This window comes from Pseudonaja textilis, chromosome 6, assembly GCF_049901715.1.
Source record: "Pseudonaja textilis isolate UNSWEBS1 chromosome 6, rPseTex1.2, whole genome shotgun sequence".
In the NCBI taxonomy this organism is placed as follows: domain Eukaryota; kingdom Metazoa; phylum Chordata; class Lepidosauria; order Squamata; family Elapidae; genus Pseudonaja; species Pseudonaja textilis.
Genome location: NC_141995.1, coordinates 3,090,945 through 3,117,487, shown reverse-complemented (window position 1 = coordinate 3,117,487; position 26,543 = coordinate 3,090,945). Strand labels below are relative to the sequence as shown.

The following is a 26,543-nucleotide window of genomic DNA, read 5'->3' as shown; positions in this document are numbered from 1 at the left end:
CCCTTTCAAGTAGGAACAGCGGCTCCGCCACCCCTAAACGGCACCCCCATTTGCACCCCTTCCTCTCGCCTAGATCTCGTTATGCCGAGTTCCAGGTCAACTGCCAGCCTTCTGGGCTCCTCTCGGGAACCGGATGCCAGAAAGAGAACTACGCCGCCTGTTTATTGGCCTACACCGGCATCATAGGTAGGGAATCTGAGGTTTTTTTTAAAAAAAAATTAATGCTATCAAGAACGAGAGGAGAGGGGAATTTTTCCGGGGTTGGACTAGAAGACCTCTATCAACTCATAAAACATTCCTATGCCTGTTTTAGTAGTTGCCATTAAAAAAGGGGGGTGAGGGAGATCTGAAAGAGCAGTGCAGCAAGGCGAAAGTACATTCCAACTCTTATCTTTAAAAGATTTTAACTAAACTACCAGAGTTTTTGCCTGCGAATATGTTTAATTGGAGAACGTGATTAATGACACCCAGCCTGCGAACGTGCTCAATTGGAGAATCTGATTTATGACACACCCAGGGGGGAGGGAGGGGGGAAACAGGGTCCCAGAGGACTGTAAATGACTATGCCAGAGTTGGCTTCATCCAAGGAATGTCAATATGTCGCCTCTAATAAATCCTTTGAAGTTTTTTGAAGTTTGGCTCGAGAATCATGATTTAATTAGGGCGATTGCTGGAATCCTGACAACCTCCAAGCTCTGTTCCAAATCTGTTATTCTGTTATACTCTGTCTCTGGAGATTCTCAGTCATCCAGGTCATGGCTATCCCAAAAGTAGTTTTTGCAAAAAGCCAGCTTTGTTTTTCCTTGAAGATGTTTCACTTCTCCTCCAAGAAGTTTCTTCAGTTCTGAAACTTGCTCTACTCAGAAATCCACTCAATTCTACCCATATATTTGGAGATACCTATGGAAATCTGCCCCACTGGGCTTTTAGCTCACCACAAAGGATCCCCATGCATGCCAACAGTGGCTGGTCTTGAAAGAGCATCCGATGTGCTTACCGCATGGATGGGAGACCACAAATCGATCTCACAATTGCAGCTTGGGTGAAGAAATGGAAAACATGACTCAGAAGTAGCAGTTACCACTTCCCTGTTGTTAACTGGAAAACAGCGTGAATGATTATGTGCCTTCATTCAAAGTTGAGTTTGATTGGTGCGAGATTTTACATTTCCTTTATTTCAGTCCCCTGCTGTCTAAATCTTGCTCCAATCTTGCCTTCTCCTTTTCACCAGTGACGGAACAGCTATGTGTAAGAATAGGTAGTAAAAAATAGTGAGGACTAGAAACTTGCTAAGCTAGAATAGCTGAGTGCCAGAGGTGTGACTCCGTTTTGTGCGTTGCTAGCAACTTTTGGTAAAATGTTAGATGAAGAATGATAAGATAGATAGATAGATAGATAGATAGATAGATAGATAGATAGATAGATGGATGGATGGATGGATGGATGGATGGATGGATGGATGGATGGATGGACGGACAGATAGAGAGAGAGACAGACAGACAAAATCATAAATAGAAGATGGATGGATGGATGTGATAGATAGAGAGACAGACAGATAGATGATAAATAGATCAATCATAAATAGAAGATGGATAGATGGATGGATTGATGCAAACAGACAGAGACAAACCAATCATAAATAGAAGATGGATGGATGGATGGATGGATGGATAGATAGATAGATAGATAGATAGATAGATAGATAGATAGATAGATAGATAGAGATGGATGGATGGAGGGGATAGAAGGATAGATAGATAGATAGATAGATAGATAGATAGATAGATAGATAGATATAGATATAGATATAGATATAGATATAGATATAGATGGATGGATGGATGGATGGATGGATAGATGGATGGATAGACAGATAGAGAGAGAGACAGACAGACAAAATCATAAATAGAAGATGGATGGATGGATGTGATAGAGAGACAGACAGATAGATGATAAATAGATCAATCATAAATAGAAGATGGATAGATGGATGGATTGATGCAAACAGACAGAGACAAACCAATCATAAATAGAAGAATGATGGATGGATGGATGAATGGATAGAAAGATGATAGATAGATAGATAGATAGATAGATAGATAGATAGATAGATAGATAGATAGATAGATATATAGATATTTAGATATAGATATAGATATAGATGATATAGATATATGGATGGATGGATGGATGGAGATAGATAGATAGATAGATAGATAGATAGATAGATAGATAGATGAAGATAGACAGAGACAGACAGACAGATAATGATAGACAAATCAATCATAAATAGAACATGGATGGATGGATGGATGGCTAGATAGATAATGATAGACAAATCAATCATAAATAGAAGATGGATGAATAGTAGATGGATGTGATAGATAGAGATAGTGGGAAATAACTAAGTTATAAATAAGTTAATGTTAGGTTGAATTATATTCAGAAACTGTGAAATATAATCTTTGCTGAGGAACTTTGGCTACATCAGGCCTAGGTAATTACTAAGAGAATTATTCTGATAATTGGGAAAGTGTTATTATTCCAAATATTAAGGTTTGGATTCAGGCCATGTGTAATGTATCCATTGTTTAAAAATTTTAAATATGAATAATACATTGCATTCTTTGGATACAGTGGTATTTATACCATGGGGAATGGAGATTGTTAACACTCTGATGATTTAGAACACCTTAACCTTTAAAACTAGTGAAGATAGGTTTATATCAATGTTAACTAAGATTTCTAAAATATTAATGTTGATAAGCCCAAGGTTGCTTAGATTTTTTTAATAGCTAAAGCTGAGTGTGGCACCAATAAACAAGTGCCAAATAATGTTAAATTATTTATTCTATGCTAAAGATTTCTATCTGAAGCTTAATACTTAAAACTGAGGTCTCCGTGGTATTGTTACTTGTTTTGCATATTAAAAGGGAGGGAAATGCAATTTTCCCTTTATGCATGCCCCTGGCAATTTGCAATATTTATAAAAAAAAATAGCCCCCATTTTAAAAAAAATAACTTCCCCGTTTTTGAAAATAAATTTATTTTCTGCTCTTCCAAACAAGCTGCAATCTGTCTCGCTTTGCAGGTCTTCTCTTTTTCATTTGAAATCTTCCTACAGTATATTGTTCAATAATTGAAAGCGAAGTAACAGGCTTAGAATGTTTATACCATTTTTATTTCGTTTTGCATTTTATTTTTCACATTCTGATTACTTCTAGTTTGTCCGGTACTTTTGAAAAGAAATGTCTATTTTTTCCCCCCCAGGCTTGTAATAAAATAAAAAGTTTTTTTTTAAAAAAACCACGCTGTACGAGTAGATCTCAACATTTATTAAGTGACTTTGACCCATTTTACGATTTTTCTTGCCACGGTTGTTAAGCGAATCAGTGCATTTGTTAAGTTGGTACCAAAGCTGTAAAATGAGTAATCCGGGCGTTAAGTGAATCTGTCTTCCTCATTGACTCTGTAAAAAGGTCTCAAAAGGGAATCACGTGACCTTGGAACAGTGTGACCGTCATAACTATGAGTCTGTTGCCAAGCATCTGAATGTAAATCACATTACCGTTGGGATGCTGCAACGGTCATAAATGTGAAAAATGGTCATAAGTCACTTTTTTCAGTGAAGCTGTAACTTCCAACGGTCACTAAATGAGCTATTGTAAGCTGAGGGCTACCTGTATAACGATGTTTCTCAACCTCGGCCATTTTAAGATGGGTGGACTTCAACTCCCAGAATTCCCCAGCCAGAGATGCTGGAGATGCCGGCTAGGGAATTGTGGGAGTTGAAGTCCACAAGTCTTAAATTTGTGAAGTTTGGAGATGCTGCCTGGGGAATTCTGGGAGTTGAAGTCCACCAGTTTTTTAAAGTTGCTAAGTTTGGGGATGCTGCCTGGGGAATTCTGGGAGTTGAAGTCCACAAGTCTTAAAATTGCCAAATCTGCAGGTCTCCTCTCTTAGATTGTCCGTAGCGGCTTTTCAAATTTTAAACGTTTGAAGTTTCCCTTGCTTTCTCAAGAGATTTTCTCTGTTGCTTCTCCTTGGCCTCGCCAGGCAGCACCATCACCCCCAACTACATCGATAACTCCACCGCCAACATCGCGCCCTGGTGCACTTGCAACGCCAGCGGAAACCGGCAGGAAGAATGTGAACGCTTCCTGCACCTTTTCGTCGACAATCTCTGCCTCCGTAAGTATGGCCTCTGGCCTTGTTGACGTCCGGCACCTTTGGAGACAATTAGACGGGGGGTGGATTGCTTGGGACTCTGGTCCTTGAGAGCGGATGCCAAGGGTGTTTAGGCCTTTAGAGGAAGCTTTCTGGTTGGATTGCTTTCATTGCAACATGACTGACAGGGCAAGCCACTTATGGAGAGAGAAAGGGCAAACCCCACTCCCTTCTAGCACTGATGATGTTACCTAGTTGGGTGATGCAACATCTGCAAGAAACTACCAAGCTCAGAGGGCGCTGTGGCACCCACAGTCCTCTTCCTTATCCTCCTCCTCCTCCTCCTCTTCATCTTCCACCATCACCAGTTACCAACACTCTGCAAAATCCCTGCATTCTAGCATTGATGATATTACCTAGTAGGGTCATGAAATGTCTGCAAGAAAATAGCCAAGCTCAGAGAGCACCAAAGACCTCACATTCCTCTTTCTCCTCCTCTTCCTCCTCATTCTCCTCTCTACAAACTGGATAGGATAGGATAGGATAGGATAGGATAGGATAGGATAGGATAGGATAGGATAGGATAGGATAGGATAGGATGATGGATGGATGGATGGATGGATGGATGGATAGATAGATAGATAGATAGATAGATAGATAGATAGATAGATAGATAGATAGATAGATAGATAGATAGATAGATAGATAGATAGATAGATAGATAGATAGATAGATAGATAGAGAGAGAGAGAGAGAGAGAGAGAGAGATGGATGATATAGATTATATAAAAATCTAGATACAGCACTAGATAGAGAGATAAATAGACAGAGAGAGCATGGCTGGCTGGCTAGCTGGATGATAGACAGACAGACAGAGGATGGGTGACATAGATTATATAAAGATCTAGATCAGGGGCCTTCAAACTTGACAGCTTTAAGACTTGTGGACTTCGACTCCCAGAATTTCTCCTCCATTCATGTTAGCTCAAGAATTCTGGGAGTTGAAGTCCACAAGTCTTAAACTTGCCAAGTTTGAAGACCCTTGTGATAGATGGATGGATGGATGGGTGGATGGGTGGATGGGTGGATGGGGAGATGATAGACAGACAAACAGACGGACAGACAGACAGATGATAGAATTCAGGGGTCTTCAAACTTGGCAACTTTAAGACTTGTGGACTTCAACTCCCAGAATTCCTCCTCCAGTCATGTTAGCTCAGGAATTCTGGGAGTTGAAGTCCACAAGTCTGAAACTGGCCAAGTTGGAAGACCCTTGTATTCTAAGGCCTTTAATTCATCCTAGTTGCTCTCTTCTTTGCAATTTTTCCAAAGTCTCAGCATCTTTTTTTTGGAATGGGGAGGCGGGGTAACCAAAACTGGAGGTAGGATTCCGGATGTGGTGTTTTGGTTGTATGGTTCTCTCTCACACACCCATCCCTTCCTCCTCTTCAGAAAATGCCATCCAGGCCTTCGGCAACGGGACGTATCTGAGTGCCGCCACCAGCCCATCCACTTCGCCCACCACCCAGATGAGGAAGCAGGAGAGAAACACCGACAAAGTGGCTGCCACCCACCAGGAGAACATTCTGGAACAGCTGGAACCGACCAAGGTAGGCCAAGGCCTCGGGGCGGTGGGGGGGACTATGGGACCGACCCACCGGATGTTTTCAGATCTCCGGGTTCCATTTGCACCCAAGGCTCTGTTGGCTTCTCAAACCTGGGTTTGTTGTTTGTGGTTAGCAGGTTGTGGGGACACAATTCCTGTGGTTAGACAGGTCTCTTCTTTCTTTCATCTATCTATCTTTCTCTCTTTTCTTTCTCTTTTATCTATCACCTATACATACACATGTGCATATATATCATCTATATCTATCTCCTATCACTCTATCTATCTATCTATCTATCTATCTACTGTATATAATCTATCTATCTTTATATCTATTTATTCTATCTATAACTATCATCTATTTATCTGTCTATATATCTATATCTATCTATTCTATCTATAATTATCTATCATCTATATCTATCTATCTGTATACCTATCATCCCTAGATATGTATCTATATCTATCTATTTTTATACCTATCATCTAACTCTGTCTATATGTATCTAATTCTATCTATTCCATCTATAACTATCCATCACCTATCTCTATCTATTCTATCTAGAATTATCATCTATCATCTCCATCTATATATCTGTCTGTCTATATCTATCTATTCTTTCTATAACTATCCATCTATCGTCTATATCTACGGTATCTATCTATCTATATCTATATTTATACCTATCTATCATCTGTCTGTCTGCCTATATCTATCTATCTACCTACATCTATCTATCTATCTATCTATCTATCTATCTATCTATCTATCTATCTATCTATCTATCTCTATCACTATCATCTATCATCTATCATCTCTATTTATCTGTCTATGTATCTATATCTATTCTGTCTATAACTATCCATCTATCGTCTGCATCTATCTACAGAATCTATCTATATCTATATTTATGCCTATCTATCATCTGTCTGTCTGTCTGTCTATCTATCTTATAAGTGCCTTGGTGGCGCAGTGGTTAGAGTGCTGTACTGCAGGCCACTTCTACTGACTATCGGCTGCCTGCAATTTGGCAGTTCAAATCCCACCGGGCTCAAGGTTGGCTCAGCCTTTTGTCCTTCTGAGGTATGTAAAATGAGGACCCAGATTGCTAGGGGGGGGGGGCAAGGGGCTGACTCTGTAAACCACTTAGAGAGGGCTGTGAAGCACTATAAAGCGGCATACAAGTCTAAGGGCTATTATTATTGTTATCTTATGGTTATCTGCCTCCCTACCTACCTCTATTTTTCTATCATCTATCTATCTATCTATCTATCTATCTATCTATCTATCTATCTATCTATCTATCTACTCTCTCCTATCTATCTATCTATCTATCTATCTATCTATCTATCTATCTATCTATCTATCTATCATCTATCTACTCTCTCCCATCCATCTATCTATCTATCTATCTATCTATCTATCTATCTATCTATCTATCTATCTTTCTATCTATCTATCTTTCTATCTATCTAGCTAGCTAGCTAGCTAGCTATCATCTATCTAGCTATCATCTATCTACTCTCATCCATCTATCCATATCTATCTATCTATCTATCTATCTATCTATCTATCTATCTATCTATCTATCATCTATCTAGCTATCATCTATCTACTCTCATCCATCTATCCATATCTATCTATCTATCTATCTATCTATCTATCTATCTATCTATCATCTATCTAGCTATCATCTATCTACTCTCATCCATCTATCCATATCTATCTATCTATCTATCTATCTATCTATCTATCTATCTATCTATCTATCTATCTATCATCTATCTACTCTCTCCCATCCATCTATCTATCTATCTATCTATCTATCTATCTATCTATCTATCTAGCTATCATCTATCTAGCTATCATCTATCTACTCTCATCCATCTATCCATATCTATCTATCTATCTATCTAATTTATCAATCATCTACCTACCTTCCTATCATCAAGTAACATGCCCAGTCACAGCTCCACAGCCTCCTCCATTCAGCCGCAAGGGTTTCTGTGGCTGCCACCATTTTCCTGCCCTTGGGAGAAGCGGGGGGGGGGCGAGGGGGGCATGAGGGGGGCGGGTGAGGTCTCCGGCCATTGTCTCCTGATCCCCTCCTCTTCTCCAGATGCTCCCCAGCCAGAGGAAGCTTGTTGGTGAACCTGATTATTTCCCTTGTAATCAGCCTCAATTTCCTCCTAATTGCTTTCTAATCCCTATTAAAATTTGCTTGTGAAAAGTCCCATAAACGTCAGGGGGTCTCTTTCCGTGGGCAGCATCCCAACAAATAAAATGGAAAATGTCGGAGTCTTTGAGCCCCCAGCGTTAAAGAGCACGGATCTTCCAGTTTCCTTTTTTGAAAAGAAATATATATACCCTGTAATAAAAGCAGGCTCAGGGGGGAAGAGAAATGGATTGTTATACAGTCAATAGCATCAGAACTGAAGGCTGCAGCCTATAATTTGGGTGTGGGAGAATTAGCAAACAAGCAACGTCAACTAGTGTCAGTTTTCTTGGTTTTAGCTTTCTTTCTGAGGAAGGAAGGGAAGGAGGGAGGGAGGGAGGGAGGAAGAAAAATAGGGAGGAACGAGAAGGAAAAATGAGGGGAGGTAGGGAAGAAGAGAAGGAAGGAAGGAAGGAAGGAAGGAAGGAAGGAAGGAAGGAAGGTGGGAGGGAGGGAAGGAAGGAAGGGAAAAAGGAAGGAAGGAAAATGAGAGAAGGGAAGAAAAGGAAGGAAGGGAGGGAGGAAGGAAGGAAGGAAGGAAGGAAGGAAGGAAGGAAGGAAGGAAGGAAGGAAGGAAGGAAGGAAGGAAGGAAGGAAGGAAATGGGGGAGAAAGGGAGGGAGGGAGGAAAAATGAGGGGAGGTAGGGAAGAAGATAAGGAAGGAAGGAGGGTGGGAGGGAAGGAAGGAAGGAAGGAAGGGGAGAGAAAAGGGAAGGAAGAAAACGAGAGAAGGGAAGAAAAGGAAGGAAGGAAGCAAAGAAGGAAATGGGGAGAAAGGGAAGGAGGGAAGGAGGAAGGAAAAATGAGGGGAGGTAGGGAAGAAGATAAGGAAGGAAGGAAGGAAGGAAGGAAGGAAGGAAGGAAGGAAGGAAGGAAAGGGAAGGAGGGAGGGAGGGAGGGAGGAAGAAAGGAAAATGGGTAGGGAAGAAGGAAAATGAGGAGAGGTGGGAGGAAGGGAGGGAGGAAGAAAAATGGGGAGGGAGGGAGAAAGGAAGGAAAAATGAGGGGAAGTAGGGAAGAAGAGAAGGAAGGAAGGTAGGAAGGAAGGAAAAATGAGGGGACAGATGGATGAAGAAAAAAGAGAAAGAGAAAATAAATGAGAGAAAGAAAGAAAAAGAAAGAAAGAAAGAAAGAGAGAGAGAGAGAAAGAAAGAAAGAAAGAAGAAAGAAAGAAAGAAAGAAAGAGAAAGAAAGAAAGAAAGAAAGAAAGAAAGAAAGAAAGAAAGAAAGAAAGAAAGAAAGAAAGAAAGAAAGAAAGAAAGAAAGAAAGAAAGAAAGACGTGTACAAGCCTGGGGTGGAAAAAACCCGTTTTCAGTCACAACTCTCCAGCAGGGCTCTTACTGAACTATCACCTATCTGACTGCAACCGTTGCAGTGGCCTCTGGGTGGCAGCAAAGAGAAGCCCCTTTTACCCTCTGCTGCCCTCTGGGCACAGACCATCGTATTGCAGCTCAGCTATAATAGTGCTGGACTGCAACTTTTGACTGGGGGTCTCTCTTGGTCCGAACCCCGAGTCCAAAGACGGCGCTTTCGTTCCCCGCTCGCCTATTTCCAACCCTCCTTGATGCCGAGACTTGAGCTGCTCTTTTATGATGCGATCAAACTTCCTCCCCAGAATCGTATTATTCCTCCACCATTATTTTTTTATTTCTTTTCTAGCAGAGCCCAGTTTGATCTCCCGCACTTCTGTTGCTCCAAGGAAGCTTTTGAAGGCCCTTGTCCTTGTTCTTTCTTTTAAATAATTTTTTATTAGAATGTTATTCGCATTTTTTCAATGCAGTCAAAAGCACCCAAAACAAAACCCAAAAGAGAGAAAGTGCAATCAAAAAAAAATAGAGGAAAAAAACCCCAAAATTGGGAGAGGGGGGGGAAATATACAGTTTTGCCTTCCGCCCTTGTTTCTAGTCAATAATTGTCAGTCAAATTTAATTATTTGTTGCAATGAAACTATTCAAAGGGGGAAAAAAAGGAAGGGAACCCAACATACAAGGCAAGCTACAAAAAGAATATGGGGTTTTTATTGTCAAACGATGTCTCTAGGAACAAAAACAAAACAGGAAAAAAAAAACCTACAGAATATTATTTGTCTAAAACTAAAGCATAAAGCTGAAGCTTTAAGTCCGGGGAGTCCTCAACTTACAACCACAATTGAGCTCCACAGATCGGTTGCTAAGCGAGACATTTGCTAAATTTTGCCCCGTTTTATGAGCTTTTCATGCCACGGTTTCTTCAGGGCATCACAACCGTTGTTAAGTTAGTAACATGATTGTTAAGGGAATGTGGCCTCCCGCTTGACGTTGCTTGTCAGAAGATGCCACCTTCCTCCTCTTCCTCCTCCTCCTCCTCCTCCTCCTCCTCTCCACAAACCCCACTCCTTTTAGCACTGATGACGTTACCTAGTTGGGTCATGAAACATCTGCAAGAAAACCACCAAGCTCAGAAAGCATCAGGGACCCCTTCTTCTCCTTCTCCTTCTCCTTCTCCTTCTCCTTCTCCTCCTCCTCCACTTCCTCCTTCTCTTCCCCTGCACAAACCCCACTCCCTTCTAGCACTGATGACGTTACCTAGTTGGGTCATGAAACGTCTGCAAGAAAACTACCAAGCCCAGAGAGCACCAAGGATCCCACAGTTTTCCTCCTCCTCCTCCTCCTCCTCCTCCTCCTCCTCCTCCTCCTCCTCCTCCTCCTCCTCCTCCTCCTCCTCCTCCTCCTCCTCCTCCTCCTCATCCACTTCCTCCTTCTCTTCCTCCCTGGAAGCCCCACTTCCTTCTAGCACTGATGACGTTACCTAGTTGGGTCATGAAACGTCTGCAAGAAAACCACCAAGCTCAGAAAGCATCAGGGACCCCCTTCTCCTTCTCCTCCTCCTCCTCCTCCTCCTCCCTGCAAGCCCCACTCCCTTCTAGCACTTGATGATGCTACCTAGTTGGGTCATGAAACGTCTGCAAGAACCCAACCAAGCCCAGGGACCGTCATGGATTCCTCATTTTCTTCTTGGTCTCCCATCCATGCTTTGGTCTTGGAACTTCAGTCTACACTGCTCAGGGGCGCCACCCGCTGGGGGAGGGCAAAATAGATGTTCCCGCTGCTTTTTATCGGCAAACTCCATCCTCTGGCTTATTGATTTTGCAATGCTCTGTGTTGGTCTGGTTTATCCCCTTCTAGGGAACCCCGATTGAATGAGGGGGCGTAGAAGAAAATATCAGATTTCGGGGGGGGGCAGCCCCACCCTCAGCCGCTACCACCCCTTCCTTGCAAAGAGTCTCAAAGTTTGTTTACATTTATTTATCTCTCACACTCCTTAGCCTCCCATCTAGCTCCGAGAGGGATATCTGGGTAGCATCCAAGTCTGTGTTAAATGCTGGGATTAAATCCCAAATTCTTCTGCAGGGTATCCTATCTCTGAAAAATAAAATAAAAGCACACCGAGAGAGAGGCGGGAGGACTTAATCCTCACCGTTTCTTGAGAAACCTGCGAACGCCCGCCAAGCTTGGCGCGATAAGGACATACCTGCCTGGGATGCCGTTGCCGTTGTCTCCCTCCAGGTGAAGTTTGGAAGCCGTATTAAACTCCTGGTGGAATCCGGAGGCAATCCGGATTTATTTTATTTTATTTTATTTTTAAAGCCAGTTGCAAGCACTGTCGATTTCAAATGAGTGATAAAAGCCTTCCCAGCTCCCACCGTTTCCTCTTTCTTTCCCTTTGGCCAAATTTGGGATGTTTTATTTAATTTTCACTCATCACCTTTTAAATCATAATATAAGAATCTCAACTGCAAATACTTTACAGTATAGTCGTTTCTAATTTACCGTATTCTTTTTGTTTTTCTAATATCCTTTGTCTAATCAGTTGCATTTTCTATTTCGTATCTAATATAATATATATAAAAATAAAAAAAACTCATATTGCCTCTTTGTTTCCAGTTAGACAGAGAGGAGGAGGGGGAGAGGGAGGGGGAGAGAGAGGGAAGGAGAGAGAGGGAGGGAGGAGAGAGAAGGGGAAGGAGAGAGAGGGAGGAGAGAGGGAGGGGAGAGAGGGAGGAGAGAGAGGAGGGAGAGAGGAGGGAGAGAGAAGGAGGAGAGAGAGGGGGGGAGGGAGGGAGAGAGAAGGAGGGGAGAGTGGAGGGAGAGAAAGAGGGAGAGGAGAGGAGAGAGGGGAGGGAGAGGGAGGAGAGGGAGGGAGAGAGAGAGGGAGGGAGGGGAAAGAGGGAGAGGAGAGAGAGGGAGGGGAGAGGAGGGAGAGGGAAGGGAGGAGAGAGAGGGAGGGAGAGAGAGGGAGGGAGAGGCAGGAGAGAGAGGAGGGAGAGGGAGGAGAGAGAGAGGAGGAGAGGAAGGAGACAGGAAGAGGGAGAGACGGAGGGAGGGAGGGAGGGAGAGAGAGAGGGAGGGAGAGGGAGGGAGGGACAGAAGTGGAGCCTGGGCCACCCATCAGCCCTCAGATGGAGAGTCAACAGCCCCCAGGTCTGGAAGGGCTGATGAGGAAGAGGAGGAAGAGCCGAGCCCAGTGCCTGACACGCAGATGCGCAGAAGGCAGAGGAGAGGAGAGCCGTGGAAATCTATGGGCCGGTCCTCAGGACAGAAGAGCTACCGCTGCTAATGAAGCCCCACTCTGGCTCTGGGGATAAAAGGCGGGTGGGGGGCGGAGATGACGGACTTGTTAGCCTGCAGTGGGAGAGAAACTTTTGCCGGAGCTGCTGAAAGGCATCTTTTGGGTTTTTGGAGGGTTTTTGGTGTTTGGGGAGCTGAGTCAGAGCACATTTCTTCGGAGCTTCCCTCCTGTCCCCGTGTTCTTGATTTGGGCTCAATCCTTCGCCACCCAGGGGGAACCCGGCCTCTCCCATCTCCTCACGTTCTCCATTACTCTCGTTGTCGTTCTAGATGCCCGCGGAAGAGACGCTCTTGCGCGATGGATCTCACCTTGGACCTGGCCCCTCGGACGCTGCCCTGGCATTGACCACCGACCTCTGGATGGCGGTGGTGAGCTCCGCGGCCACCAGTACTGTCCTCCTGATGGCCATGTGAACCAGCCTGACGCCTTGCTCGAGACCGCCCAGCGACCGAGGAGGGGGGCTGCTCGGTCGTCGGTTTTCCAGCTTGGGGAACTCAGGAGGGTGGTCCCGCCCAAAACCACCGTCCCCCTCCTCGACTTTGTAGTAAGAGAAGAGGACAAACCAACCAACCAACAACTCATCCCACGAGCTTGTCTGTGAACGTCTCTCTGGAGAGCAAGGGTGTTGATCCGGGGACATAGTCAACTATGAATGTCTTCAAGAAATCCTGTGTACTTCATCGTCGATGTGAAGTCACGGACCGAAACCAATTCACACAAGCGTCTTTTTTTCTTCATCTTTGACCAGTGAGTCAAAGCTGACTACTACTACTACTACTACTACTACTACTTCTTCTTCTTCTTCTTCTTCTTCTTCTCTTCTTCTTCTTCTTTCTTCTTCTTCTTCTTCTTCTTCTTCTTCTTCTTCTTCTTCTTCTTCTTCTTCTTCTTCTTCTTCTTCTTCTTCTTCTTCTTCTTCTTCTTCTTCTTCTTCTTCTTCTTCTTCTTTTTTTGTTTCTTCTCCTCCTCCTCCTCCTCCTTCTCCTTCTTGTTTCTTTTTCTTGTTTCTTCTTCTTTTCTAACTTCTACTCTCCTCTTCCTCCTCTTCTTCTTCTTTTCTTCTTCTTCTTCCTCTTCCTCTTCTTCTTTTGGTGCAATGAAGTCCTCTTGCTTGACAATGACAAGCTCTTGCTGTCTTCTGAGAAACCCTTCCAAAACCAGGTTGAGATCCAAGTTCTCCTGCTTGACATGGGACAATTGCTGTACCACACCAAGCCAAACATGTGGTATAAAAACTGCCCAGCCCCCTTATTTTGCAAAAGGGTTGAGTGGTTTTAATTAAGTCGAGCGCAGTCCAACCCTACCCCTAACCCTCCCTCCCCCCAAGAGAATCTACCCAACCCAACCAGGTGGACCTTCGACCACACTGATCTGGAGAGAAGTAGAAACTAGGAATCATGTTTTGAGATGTGGGCCTTGGTGGGCCTTGGCTACAGATAGAAATTGTCCACTCTTCTTATGGGAAGTGCCTCCGTTGGGTTCGGTTGAGGTTCTTCACCAAGGGAGCTTTGTACAGGATCTGAAAATTCTCCTACGGGGTTGACGTTGTGGCGTCTTTTCCAAGGCACATCTCCTCTCCCCCGGTCCCTACTCAGAGTGGCGTGGAAAGACCGCGTGGGTAGAACATCTCAAAGGAGCGTGTGGGACGGACACCTCCCACATAGGTCTTCATGAGATGAACGTCTCACACGTAGAGATCTCCATGAGATGAACCTCTCGTGCAGAGATGTCCATGAGGTGGACGTCTCACGCATGGGTTTCCACCCTTTGCAAAATTGGGGATGGGGGGGGTGTTTTCCAAAAGCAACCCCGTCGTGGTTGGTGACCATCTACTCTACGATGATAACAAGATGGGTTTCAACGCCGAATTGCGTTTCTCGGCCCAAAACCACCCCTCTATTCAGCTTGAGTTGATTTCCCGGAGAAGGTCGGTGCCGTGAGGCGAGACTAAACGATGAAAGGAGAACCGATGGGTCCATCTGGATTGATCCCTGCTGATTCACAGCCCCTTGACCTCACCAGGAGGCCCCCCGAAAGCACCAACCGAGCTTCTTCGTAATAAGTGGCTTTCACTCCTGTCTCTCCGCTGTCTCTTCACGGCAACGATTGATGCACTTCATGATGTCCCACCATCACGGCGGGGACCGTAATTATCCCTGCTTGGAGCTATTCAGGCCTTCGAAACGGAGAGAGGGGGTGAGGTTGTACGGTTGAGGTCCTTCTGCGGCTCCGGGAATTTGCTCTGCGCTTGAGGATTTCCCTCCAGGACTCTGCAACAGGGTGGGGTGAAAAAAAAAATATCGAGCATGCCTCAGGAAGGTTGCAAACACCGCAACCGCGCTCCGTGGAGTGTGTTACTCTCGCAATCGGGTGGCCGTGGGTAAGGTTGAAATTTTGGAAAGTCACCGCTGGTGTCCTAAGGAAGGAAAATGGCCACCGCCTCATCTTTCTTTCCACTGTTATCGTTCAGTGCTCCGTGCACGACGTCAAAACTTCATCGGCAAAGCAAAAAAATAATAATAATAATATTCATTTCACACATTCAAGCGGTTCGGACCGGTTCTGGAGAACTGGTAGCAGAAATTTTGAGTCGTTTGGAAAACCAGCCGATCCCACCTCTCCGACTGGAGATTTTGCCCTGTATCCTTCCCTGGCCACGCCCACCAAGCCCCACAAAACCGGTAATAAAAATAAATAAATTTGAACCCCACCACTGTATCAATCCTTCCATTCCCCACCATCCAGTCAGAGCTGAAGAAGCTTCTGGGATGAAAAGCGAAACGTCTTCAAGGCAAAACAAAGGAAGTCCAGTTGTCTCTTGAAAAAGCACCTCTGGGACAACTGAGGACACAGATCAACCTCCAAGTGGCCTCAACGACCCTCTGAAAGGATGCAGATGACCAGCTGTGTCTGCAAGGAGTATCAGTCCTTCCGTTCCCACCATCCAGTCAGAGCTGAAGAAGCTTCTGGGATGAGAAGAGAAACACCTTCAAAAGAAAAAAGTCCAGTTTCTTCTTGAAATAAAAGCACCTCTGGGACAACTGAGGACACAGATCAACCTCCAAGTGGCCTCAACGACCCTCTGAAAGGATGCAGATGACCAGCTGTGTCTGCAAGGAGTATCAGTCCTTCCGTTCCCCACCATCCAGTCAGAGCTGAAGAAGCTTCTGGGATGAGAAGAGAAACACCTTCAAAAGAAAAAAGTCCAGTTTCTTCTTGAAATAAAAGCACCTCTGGGACAACTGAGGACACAGATCAACCTCCAAGTGGTCTCAACGACCCTCTGAAAGGATGACCAGCTGTGTCTGCAAGGAGTAGAAATCCAGAGGGGGTATATATTCAGCGGGGTCAGACCAGTTTTGGAGAACCAGTAGTGGAAATTTTGATTAGTTCAGAGAACCAGCAAATCCCACCTCTGACTGGAGATCTTGCAGTGTTATCCTTCCCCTGCCACGCCCACAGAACCAGTAGTAAAAAACAAAAATTGAATCCCACCACTGATTTCACATCGTTTTAGACTAATCTGGGTACTTGTTACTCCGTTTAAGAGCTCCAGGTGAATGGGGGGAGGTGTCCCCAGGAAAATGGAGCCAGGTTATAGTAGTCTCACCTTTGCCAGATGTTGCTCTAGAGCAGGGGTCGCCAACCTTTAGGACCTCAGGGACCACCAAACTCATAATTTTAAATCCCGCGGACCACTAATATGGATTTTGATCGACGGTGGCTTGCTGACATCGGTGGGAAAGTCGGTCCCATATCCCAGAGCTGCAGGAGTCACAGGATTGGCCCCTTTGGTCATCCCAGAGTAGCTGCTCCTCCAGTCCATGGCAGGCTGGTGCACCCAGGTGGAGGAGCAGCTACTCCGGGGTGACCAAAGGGGCCAGTCCTGTGACTCCTGAAGCTCTGGGATATGGGACCGACTTTCCCACCGACGTCAGCAAGCCACCCCAGAGCGGATTTCCCTCCCCTGCTGTTGGTCTTACCTTCCGGTTCCAACTCGCATGGCTCTACTCAAGGTTTGCACCAGAGGTGGTATGTTTAAGCAGGTTCTGACGAGTTCTGGAGAACAGGTAGCAGAAATTTGGAGTAGTTGGGAGAACCGGCCAATCCCGCCTCTGACTGGCCCCGCCAACCCCCATCTCTTCTCTGCCTCCCGTTGAGTCCCAGCTGATCAGCTGGGTCTCCTTTGGTTGCCCTGCCCAGGAGAACGGAGCTGGAAAGCAGGTTAGTGGGATGGGGAGGGAAGGGGGATTTTGCAGTATATCCTTCCCCTGCCACGCCCACCAAGCCACACCCCCACAGAACCAGTAGTAAAAAAATTTGAATCCCACCACTGGATGGATGGATGGATGGATAGGTAGGTAGGTAGGTAAGTAGGTAGGTGGATGGATGGATGGATGGATGGATGGATAGGTAGGTAGGTAAGTAGGTAGGTAGATGGATGGATGGATGGATGGATGGATGGATGAATGGATAGGTAGGTAGGTAAGTAGGTAAGTAGGTAGGTAGTAGATGAATGGATGGATGGATGGATAGGTAGGTAGGTAAGTAGGTAGATGGATGGATGGATGGATGGATAGAGGAGGGAAGGGGGATTTTGCAGTTTATCCTTCCCCTGCCAGGCCCACCAAGCTACGCCCACCGAACTAGTAGTAAAAAAAATTTGAATCCCACTAGTGGTTTGCGCTTGGCTGAAGGTTAGGGGCCAGCGGGTGGGCGGGCCATGTCGGTGGTGCAGCCTTGTGTTCCCACTCAGTCTGGATTAATTGCTTTGGGGGGACGGTTCTCTGCGGACCACCAAAATTTTCTCACGGACCAGGGTTGCAAATAAAAACATTAAAAAAATCACAATATACAGACCAGATAATAGGATTCGTGGTAGGTTATCAGTGGACAGTTAAGAGTCAGCCTAATTTTTATATAAAGCGCAGGTCATCCTTGACTTACGACCACACAGCCCCCAAAATTCCTGTCACTAAGTGAGACATTTCTTAAGTGAGCTTTCCCCCATTTGGCGACCTTTCTTTCCACCGTCATTAAGTGAATCACTTGTTACGCGAATCTGGCTTCCCTGTTGACTTTGCTTGTCCGGAGGTCTCAAAAGGGGATCGCGTGAGCCCGGGACCGTCGTAAAGTGAGAACAATCAACCCATGGAACAGCTTTGCCCTCGGAAGTTGTGGGAGCGCCCTCACTTCAAGAAGAGATTGGACTCCCCTCTGTCAGAAATGGTGTAGGGGGGTTGGGCTAGATGACCTACAAGGTCCCTTCCAACTATCTGTTATCTGTTATTTGTTACATAGGAGTCAGCTGATGAGCATCTGAATTTGGATCACATGACTGTGTGAAACGCCGCAAGGGTGGAAAAACGATCTTAAGTCGCTTATTTCCAGGGCTGTGGTGACCTTGAACTGTCATTAAATGGAACCGTTGTTAGTCGAGAACCACCGCTATATTGGGTTCAATCGCGATCTGGGTTATAATGGGTGTTCTTCTCAGCCAAAAAACAAAGGCCTACTGGGAAATTCTTTCCGTGATTTGCTGCATTTCCCGAATTCTTAGCCATTTTTGCTCACATCGTTAGTTTTTTTCCCCTCAAAACAAAGTAATTATGAAATGGCCCGTAGAAGATATATGGCAAAAAAGGAGATTTTGGGAGGATTTAAGGGCATTCGGTCCATTTAGCTTCCTTTCGAACAATGTTTTTTTTCCCCAAACATGGTCCCTTTAAGACGTGTGGACTTCAACTCCCAGAATACCCCAGCCAGCCAGGGGAATTCTGGGAGTTGAAGTCCACCTGTCTTAAAGGGGCCATGCTTGGAAAAGAAAAACATCCTTTTCAATAAAACAACCAATATTGGAAAACTTTCTCTCAGATCTCTTTCCTCCAGGCGTGAAGTCCATCTCCTTACATCCTAAATCACCCCGTTGTTGTGAATGAAAAAGTATTTCACAAGTCACAAATCTTTTGCATTGTAGTGCTGTATTTTGAATTGAATTTAAAAATTAAAAAAAAACCAGATCAGAATGCGGTTAGAGGAAACGTAACCCATAAGTAAAAAAAATTACTCCCAGAATTTAATTAAAAGTAACCCCAAACTTGGAGCAAAGGTAGCGCAAACGGAATAAATATTATCCTTCGCATCTATGATGTTTTTGTGAATTTTATCCAAAACATCCCAAAGGAGGAAATATTCTGGATTTTTTTTTTTTAAATAGCGCGCCATCTAATTGAACAAGTAAAAATCGAAAAGCCTTTATGTATCATATCCTTAAAGAATAAAGCTCTCATCAAATCGGCAGTTTTATTCCCTGAGAAATCACACGCGCGTTCACCCTTTTTGTTAAAAAAAGTTGGTGCGAAAAAAACCAATAATTCCCTTAATGGATTCAAATTCACAACCTCCGGTCCTATTAACCGTACATTTCTTTAATGCAACAAGCTTCGTGCTAGTTTTAAAAATAATGGATCGCTCTACACATTTTTAACAGACAATAATAGAATCCTTGTTGCTCTTCTGCATGTTAGAAAGAAACCTGTCCAGTTTTAGGATTAAATACAGGTAGACAAATAACAGATAATCAGAGTTGGAAGGGACCTTGTAGGTCATCCAGTCCAACCCCACCCCCACTTACGACCACAATTGAGCCCCAAGTTTCCGTTGTTAAGCGAAGCATTTGTGGAGTGAGTTGTGCCCCATTGTACGACCTTTCTTGGCCACCGTCGTTCAATGAATCGCTGCCATTATTGTTTGGTTAGTAACCCGGTCGTTAAGCGAATCCAGTTTCTCCCTTGATTTTGCTCATCAGACGGTCGCAAAAGTGGATCATGTAACCCTGGGACATTGCAACAGTCAGTGGTCAAGCGTCCGAATTTTGATTGAGTAACCAACGGTCGGTCGTAAGTGTGGAAAAACAGTAGTTAAAATTTTGCGTGGCAGAAACTTCGGTCACCTAATTACTCTCTCTAAAACATTTACGGAATGCAGTTTTGATTTCCAAGCTGCCGCACTGCTCTTTCAAACCCCTCCCCCCCTCCCTTTAGAGCTGACAACTCTAAAACGGCCAGAGAAATATTTTATGAGTTGACAGTTGGAACTTCAAACGGTCACTTCACAAACTGTTGTAAGTCGAGGACTTCCTTTGGGATTCACAACCTGGGAATTCACAGCCTCCTTTAAATTACTGGTAGTCCTCAACTTACGACCGTTCATTTAGTGACCGGTTCAGCACTAACAGCACTGGAAAAAAACTGACTTAAGACCATTTTTTTAGTCCATTTTAAGAAGCCTCTCTGGCCCAGTGGTGAGAATGTAGTACTGCAAGCTACCTCTGCTACAGCCAGCTGCCTACAATTTGGCAGTTTGAATCCCACCAGGCTCAAAGTTGACTCAGCCTTCTGTCCTTCTGAGGTGGTTCAAATGAGGACCCAGATTGTTGGGGGGTCAAGAGGCTGCAAACTGTTTCGAGAGGGCTGTAAAAGCATTGTGAAGCGGTCTATAAGTCTAAGTGCTGTTGCTATCTCCCTCCCTCCCTTCCTTCCTTCCTTCCTTCCTTCCTTCCTTCCTTCCTTTCTTCCTTCCTTCCTTCCTTCCTTCCTCTCTTCTTTCCCTTTCTCATTCTTCTTCCTTGTGATGTGTTAGTTAGAATGTAATATTGCAGGCTGATTCTGCCCACAGTCAGGAGTTCAAATCCTGACCAGCTCCAGGTCGACTCAGCCTTCCATCCTTCCAAGGTCGGTAAAATGAGGACCCAGATTGTTGGGGGTCAAGAGGCTGACTGTGTAAACCACTTAGAGAGGGCTGGAAAGCACTGTGAAGTGGCATATAAGTCTGAAGGATATTCCTCCCTTCCTCCTTCCTTCCTTCCTTCCTTCCTTCCTTCCTTCCTTCCTTCCTTCCTTCCTTCCTTCCTTCCATGGTGGTGCAATGGTTAGGATGCAGCATTGCAGGCTAACTATGCCCACAGTCAGGAGTTCAAATCCTGACCAGCTCCAGGTCGACTCAGCCTTCCGTCCTTCCGAAGTGGGTCAAATGAGGACCCAGATTGTTGGGGGTCAAGAGGCTGGCTCTGTAAACCGCTTAGAGAGGGCTGGAAAGCACTGTGAAGTGGCATATAAGTGGAAGGGTTATTGCTATTTTTCACACTTACGACCGTTTGCAGCATCCCCGGGGGTCGCGTGATCAAAATATTCGACCATTTGGCAACCGACTCGTATTCACGACGGTCGTAGTGTCCCTGGGGTCACGGGAGTCTCCTTTTGAGACCTACTGACAAGCGACGTCCATGGGGAAGCTGGATCCGCTTAACAACCAGGTTCCTCTCAAATGCAGCGATTCGCTTAACAACTTGAGGGGAGGAAGATCGTAAAAAAATGGGGTAAAAATTCACTTCGCTGTCTCACTCAGCAGCGGAAAATTCGGGTTCAGCTGTGGTCATAACTTGAGGACTCCTTGTAATTTTTCTTTTTTTTTTGGATTTGGTCTATGAAGGATAGAAGAATTGGTCTTGCAAATACCAAGTTATAGTTAGGCCACTAGGCTTATAAAAAAGAAAAAGAATGAAGACATAGGTAGTTCTCTAGTTATGACTAACCACTTAGTGACTGTTCGAAATTATGATGGAAGCCCCCCCCACCCCCCCCACCCCCAAAAATTGGGACTTACAATCCAGATTTGAAGTGTTGACATCTGGGGTGCTTGGCAACCAATCTGAATCTGTCATCGTTTGCAGAACCCCGCAGTCATATGACTACGATTTACTCTGGTTTGGTCATAAACCAGAATCCGCTGCTGGTTTTGCAACAAAAATGACCCCCCCATCAAACAATGGGTTCACTTAACAACCATGCATTCGCTTAATGACCACCACAGTTACTAAAGATGGCCGCATTCCTTTTATCGCCGTCGCAAAAATGGTTTTAAAATCAGGCGCGATGGCCGATTTTAGGATGGCTCTGAGACTTACGACGAAAGTTGCGGGATCGCTCCACGGTCGTAATTCGAGGACTACTGTAATTTCTCGGGAGCGAGGAGGATTCTGCTTCCCAGGGTTACAAACAGCCTTTTTTCCACATAAAAGGTGACCGTTGCAGAGATAATCCCTGCCTTATTCCAGAAATCCTCTCCCATAGGTATATTTGTTTTCCAAAACTCACTTTGGTTCTTCTTCTTTTATCATTCATGGAAATTGAATTGTCTTTTCAAAATAAATTGCACAATCAATACAAATGCAATACTCTTTGATCTTAGATATTGTTTTATTAGAATGTGCTCCTTTTTTGGGTAATGTTTTTCTTCTGTTTTGCTCCTGAATTTTCCTTTGTAAAGCAAAGGTTAAAGCGCCAGGCTAGAAACTAGGAGACAGGGAATTCTAGTCTAATTCTAGACAGGGAATTCTAGTCTAATTCTAGACAGGGAATTCTAGTCCTGCTCTTCAAGCTGTCTGGGTGACTTTGGGCCAATCACCTAGAGACGGTGAGTTCTAGTCCTGCCTTAGGCAGGACAGTCAGTTGGATGACTTTGAGCAAATCAACAGGAGACAGTGAGTTCTAGTCCCCCCTTATGCAGGAAAGGTGACTGGGTGACTTTAGGCCAATCACTAGGAGACAGTGAATTCTAGCACTACCTTAGGTAGGAGAGCCGGCTGGGTGACTTTGGGCCAATCACCAGGAGACTGGGAGTTCTAGTCCCTCCTTATGCAGGAAAGGTGACCGGGTGACTTTGGGCCAATCACTAGGAGACGGTGAATTCTAGTACCACCTTAGGCAGGAAAGCCGGATGGATGGCTTTGGGCCAGTTAACAAGTGATGGTGAGTTCTAGTCCCACCTTAGGCAGAAAAGCTGGGTGGCTTTGGGCCAATCACTAGAAGACGGTGAATTATAGTCCCACCTTAGGCTGGAAAGCAGCTGGGTGGCCGGTCACTCTCTTTCAACCCAACCCACTTCACAGGGTTGTTGTTAGGGGGAAAATAGGAAGAAGAAAGTATATTAATACTTTCCTTGAGTTAATTAGAAAGTGATAACTATAAAGTCATAATAAAGCATAAAGGCAGGATAGACATGTAATAAAATGAATTATTTCACTTTATCCTAACGAGACTTTTTTTTTCCTTCAGAGTTGCACCTTGTTCACCTAGTTGCTTTTATTTTTACCAACAAAATATGGTTGTTTCACACATGGGAAGAAATCCCACCGTTTGGGGTTGGGGTTTTTTTACATTGGCTCCATGGCCTTAAAAGAGGTTTTCAAGCAAAAGTGTCCCATGTCAGCTATTTTAAGGCTATTTTAAGAATTCTGGGAGTTGAAGTCCACCAATCTTAAAAGTTGCCAAGTTGGACACCCCACCTTAGATCTTCCAGGTTTAAGGAAAAATCACAAATTAAGCCTGTCCCAATTGCTTAGGCTCCAAAATTCCAGTCCGGCTCTTCAAAGAGAAAGGAAATTGAGTCACGATTAGTGCTCCTGTTTTGTCCACAGCGCGGAGTTCCGCGGAGCGAAGCGGTTTATAAATCTTGACCAACCACGATGCCTCCAAACAGCCCTTGAATTCCCCGCCCCCCAGGGCTGCATCCATGTTTCCAGATTATCTTCCTCCTCTGTCCCTCCCCAGGACCCCCAGAATGAATTTCATCACCTCCATCGAAACTGACAAGGGCTTGCAAACGTCAAGAGTCACCGGATTCACACAACCCGCCTTAACCCGCCAGTGACTGAACCTTGGCGCTTTGCCCAGCGCTCGGACGACGCCATCTTGCCTTCTTCACCACCAACGAAGAAGAGCCAAGAAGGCCGACCCAGGTTGCAATGACCAGAGAGCACTGCGGAGGTTGCTGGCTGTGTCCCTAACCCGGGTTAAGGAGGTTGTGTGCAGGGGTGGGATTCCATTTTTTTTTTAACAACTGGTTCTGTGGGTGTGGCTAGGTGGGTGTGGCCATATTCCTGGGTGGGTGTGGCTTTTTTGCAGCGACACCCCCCCATTTTTTTTTGCCTTCTGGGCCTCAAGGAAGCCTCCGGGGGCATTTTCCTCCCAGGAGGCTTCCCAGGGGCACAAGAAGGCAAAAACAGAGTGCAGGGGGATCCCGGCACAGCTGATCATCCTCTCCTTCCTCCTTCCTGTCCTTCCTTCCTCCCTCCTCTTTCCTTCCTCCTCTCCTTCCTTCCTTCCTTCCTTCCTTTCTTCCTTCCTCCTGGGGAAAGCAGTAAGACGAGGGATCCAGCACAGCTGATCAGAACAGTGATCATCCCTCCTTCCTTCCTCCTTTCCTTCCTTCCTTCCTCCTGGACAAAGGGAAACAACCAGGGTGATCCCTGCAGCTGATTGTCAGAACAGCTGATCATCTCTCCTTCCTTCCTCCTCTCTTCCTTCCCTCTCCTTCCTCCTCTCCTTCCTTCTTTCCTCCTTCCTTCCTTCCTTCCTTCCTCCTGGACAAAGCAGTGAAACAACCAGGGTGATCCCTGCACAGCTGATTGTCAGAACAGCTGATCGCCTCTCCTTCCTTCCTCCTCTCCTTCCCTCCTCCTCCTCTCCTTCCTTCCTTCCTTCCTCCTGACAAAACAGTAAAACAACCAGGGTGATCCCTGCACAGCTGATTGTCAGAACAGCTGATCCTCCTCTCCTTCCTTCCTCCTCTCCTTCCTTCTCCTCTCCTTCCTTCCTTCCTCCTCTCCTTCCCTCCTCCTCCTTCCTTCCTACCTTCCTTCCTCCTGGACAAAGCAGTAAAACAACCAGGGTGATCCCTGCACAGCTGATTGTCAGAACAGCTGATCGTCCTCTCCTTCCTTCCTCCTTCCTTCCTCCTCACCTTCATTCCTTCCTTTCTCCTGGGCGAAGCAGTAAGACAGCGAGGGGAATCCCGGCACAGCTGATCACCGGAACAGCTGATCATTGGGGGAGGGAAAGAAATACCTTAAGGAGTAACTGGGCAGGGGAGAACGCAGTCAGCGATGTCACGCATGCGCGATAAGCACTGACTGGGCTGGGAGGAAAGGGCCGGCGGAGAGGAGCGGGGCCAGCCAGAGCCGCGATTTGCCGGTTCTCCAAACTGCACAGAATCGTAACAACCGGTTCGATACAACCGGTCCGAACCGGTAGAATTCCACCCTTGGTTGCGTGAATAGGGCCAATCTCTTTCCACCTCCTTGTTGGATACAAGAAATTCGGGTGAAGGTTTGGAGAAGAGTCTTGGTAGCAAATGGCAGCCGAGAAGAAAGCTTCTCCCACTGTTCCCACATTCGATGTCTTTTCCCCAGTCGTGTTTATCCTCACATTTCCATAGGCAAAGTGACGGGACAGACCAGCAGAAAACCTGGTTTGCAGATAGTCTCATCTCTGCAATAAGGCAATGCACACACACACACACGCACACGCACACACAAAATGTCCTTCGTGGCAAGGAGACCACTCAAAGACTGCAAGGGGTTTATACTCGTGTTGGTAATACTTTGGGGGGAGGGGCTCTTACCTGTTCCTTTCTGTATGTATCTGTATCCCAAAAACCTGTACCTGGAAATAAAGAAAACGTGCATTTTCCCTCTCTTCCATTTGTGTTCCTTGCAGGGGTGGTCCGAATCGTCCTAGGGTGTAGCGAGCATTGTGGGGGGTGGGAGAGATCAGGAAGCTGCCTTGTCTCCTTTTGGGGTGTGTGTGTGTGTGTATGTGTGTGTGAAGGGCTGAAGGATCTTAAATCAGTCCTATGCAACTCTTTGGAGGAGGGAGGAGACCTCAAAAGAGTAGGATCGTCGTTTTGCAGTAGCACTGATGATGTTACCTAGGTGGGTGAGGAAACGTCTGCAAGAAAACCACCAAACTCAGAGGGTGCCAAGGACCCCACAATTATCCTCCCCTTCTTTTCCTCCTCCTCCTTCCCCTCCTCCTCCTCCTCCTCCTCCTCCTCCTTCCAAGCCTCACTCTCTTCCAGCACTGATGACGTTACCTAGTTGGGCGATGAGATGTCTGCAAGAAAACCACCAAACTCAGAGAGCACCGAGGACCCCGCAGTCTTCCTCTTTCTCATTCCCCTCCTCCTCTTTGTAAACGCCACTCCCTGCTAGCACTGACGATGTTACCTAGTTTGGCAATGAAATATTTGCAAGAAAACCACTAAGAAGCACCCTGTCATCCTCCTCCTCCCACTCTGAATACCAACTCCCCTTTAGCACTGATGAGGTGGCCTAGTTGGGTGGGGAAACGTCTGCAAGACTACTGCAAGGTGTGCAGAAAGCACTAGGGACTCCTTCCTTCCTTGCCTTGCCTTGAGCACAGATCTAGCTGCTCTCAAAGGGGGCCTTTGGCTGCCAACGGGGATCCATGGCTGTCTCTGTGTTTGTGTAAGTTGTCAGTTGTATGTTGCCTGACTGCCAGAAAAACCCCTGATGGTGCGCCATTAGCAGAGCATGGCATGCCGGATAAATTTGGGGGAGGGAGTTTTGTTTATTTTCACACACACACACACACACACACACACAGCCATTTGTGCCAACACACGAGCTGCAGGCAAACTTACTTCACTGCACATGCTGATTTTCATCCAGTTTGAGGCCTTTTTCGGACTCCCAGAGGCTTGAGGAAGGCTTCTGCAAGCTTTGCAGGCCAAAAACTGGGCCCCATTTCATCACTTCTGGTATTTTCGGGAAAACAGGAAGTGATGAAACGGGCCTAGTTTTCGGCCTGCAAAGCCTGCAGAAGCCTTCCTCGAGCCTTTGGGAGGCCGAAAAAGGCCTCAAACTGGCTGAAAATCAGCTGTGAGGTGCAGTGCAGATAAGGAGGGGTGGGGCTGAGTGGGTGGGGGATTGCCGCACATGCCTAGGGGGCATGGGGGGGTCATGCATTGCCTTCTGGGTGCTGGCATGCAAGCGCAAGCATGCAAGCGCGCGCACAATTTTCGGAGCCCCAAAAGGTTAACCACCACTGAGTTATATCTACTAAAAAAGAGACTTAGTGGCTAA

General features: G+C 45.6%; 1 protein-coding gene across 1 annotated transcript in view; it reads left to right on the top strand.

Moving 5' to 3' along the window:
* The window catches only part of GFRA4 (GDNF family receptor alpha 4), a 119,178-nt gene extending 105,855 nt beyond the window's left edge, over window positions 1–13,323 (top strand). Inside the window, exons 5-8 of the mRNA XM_087935679.1 lie at window positions 74–186; window positions 4,057–4,191; window positions 5,620–5,777; window positions 12,868–13,323. Of these exons, the coding sequence (XP_087791805.1) occupies window positions 74–186; window positions 4,057–4,191; window positions 5,620–5,777; window positions 12,868–13,011 (550 nt within the window). The 3' untranslated portion in view covers window positions 13,012–13,323. The remainder of the gene's footprint in view (window positions 1–73; window positions 187–4,056; window positions 4,192–5,619; window positions 5,778–12,867) is intronic.
* Window positions 13,324–26,543: the final 13,220 nt, after the last annotated feature.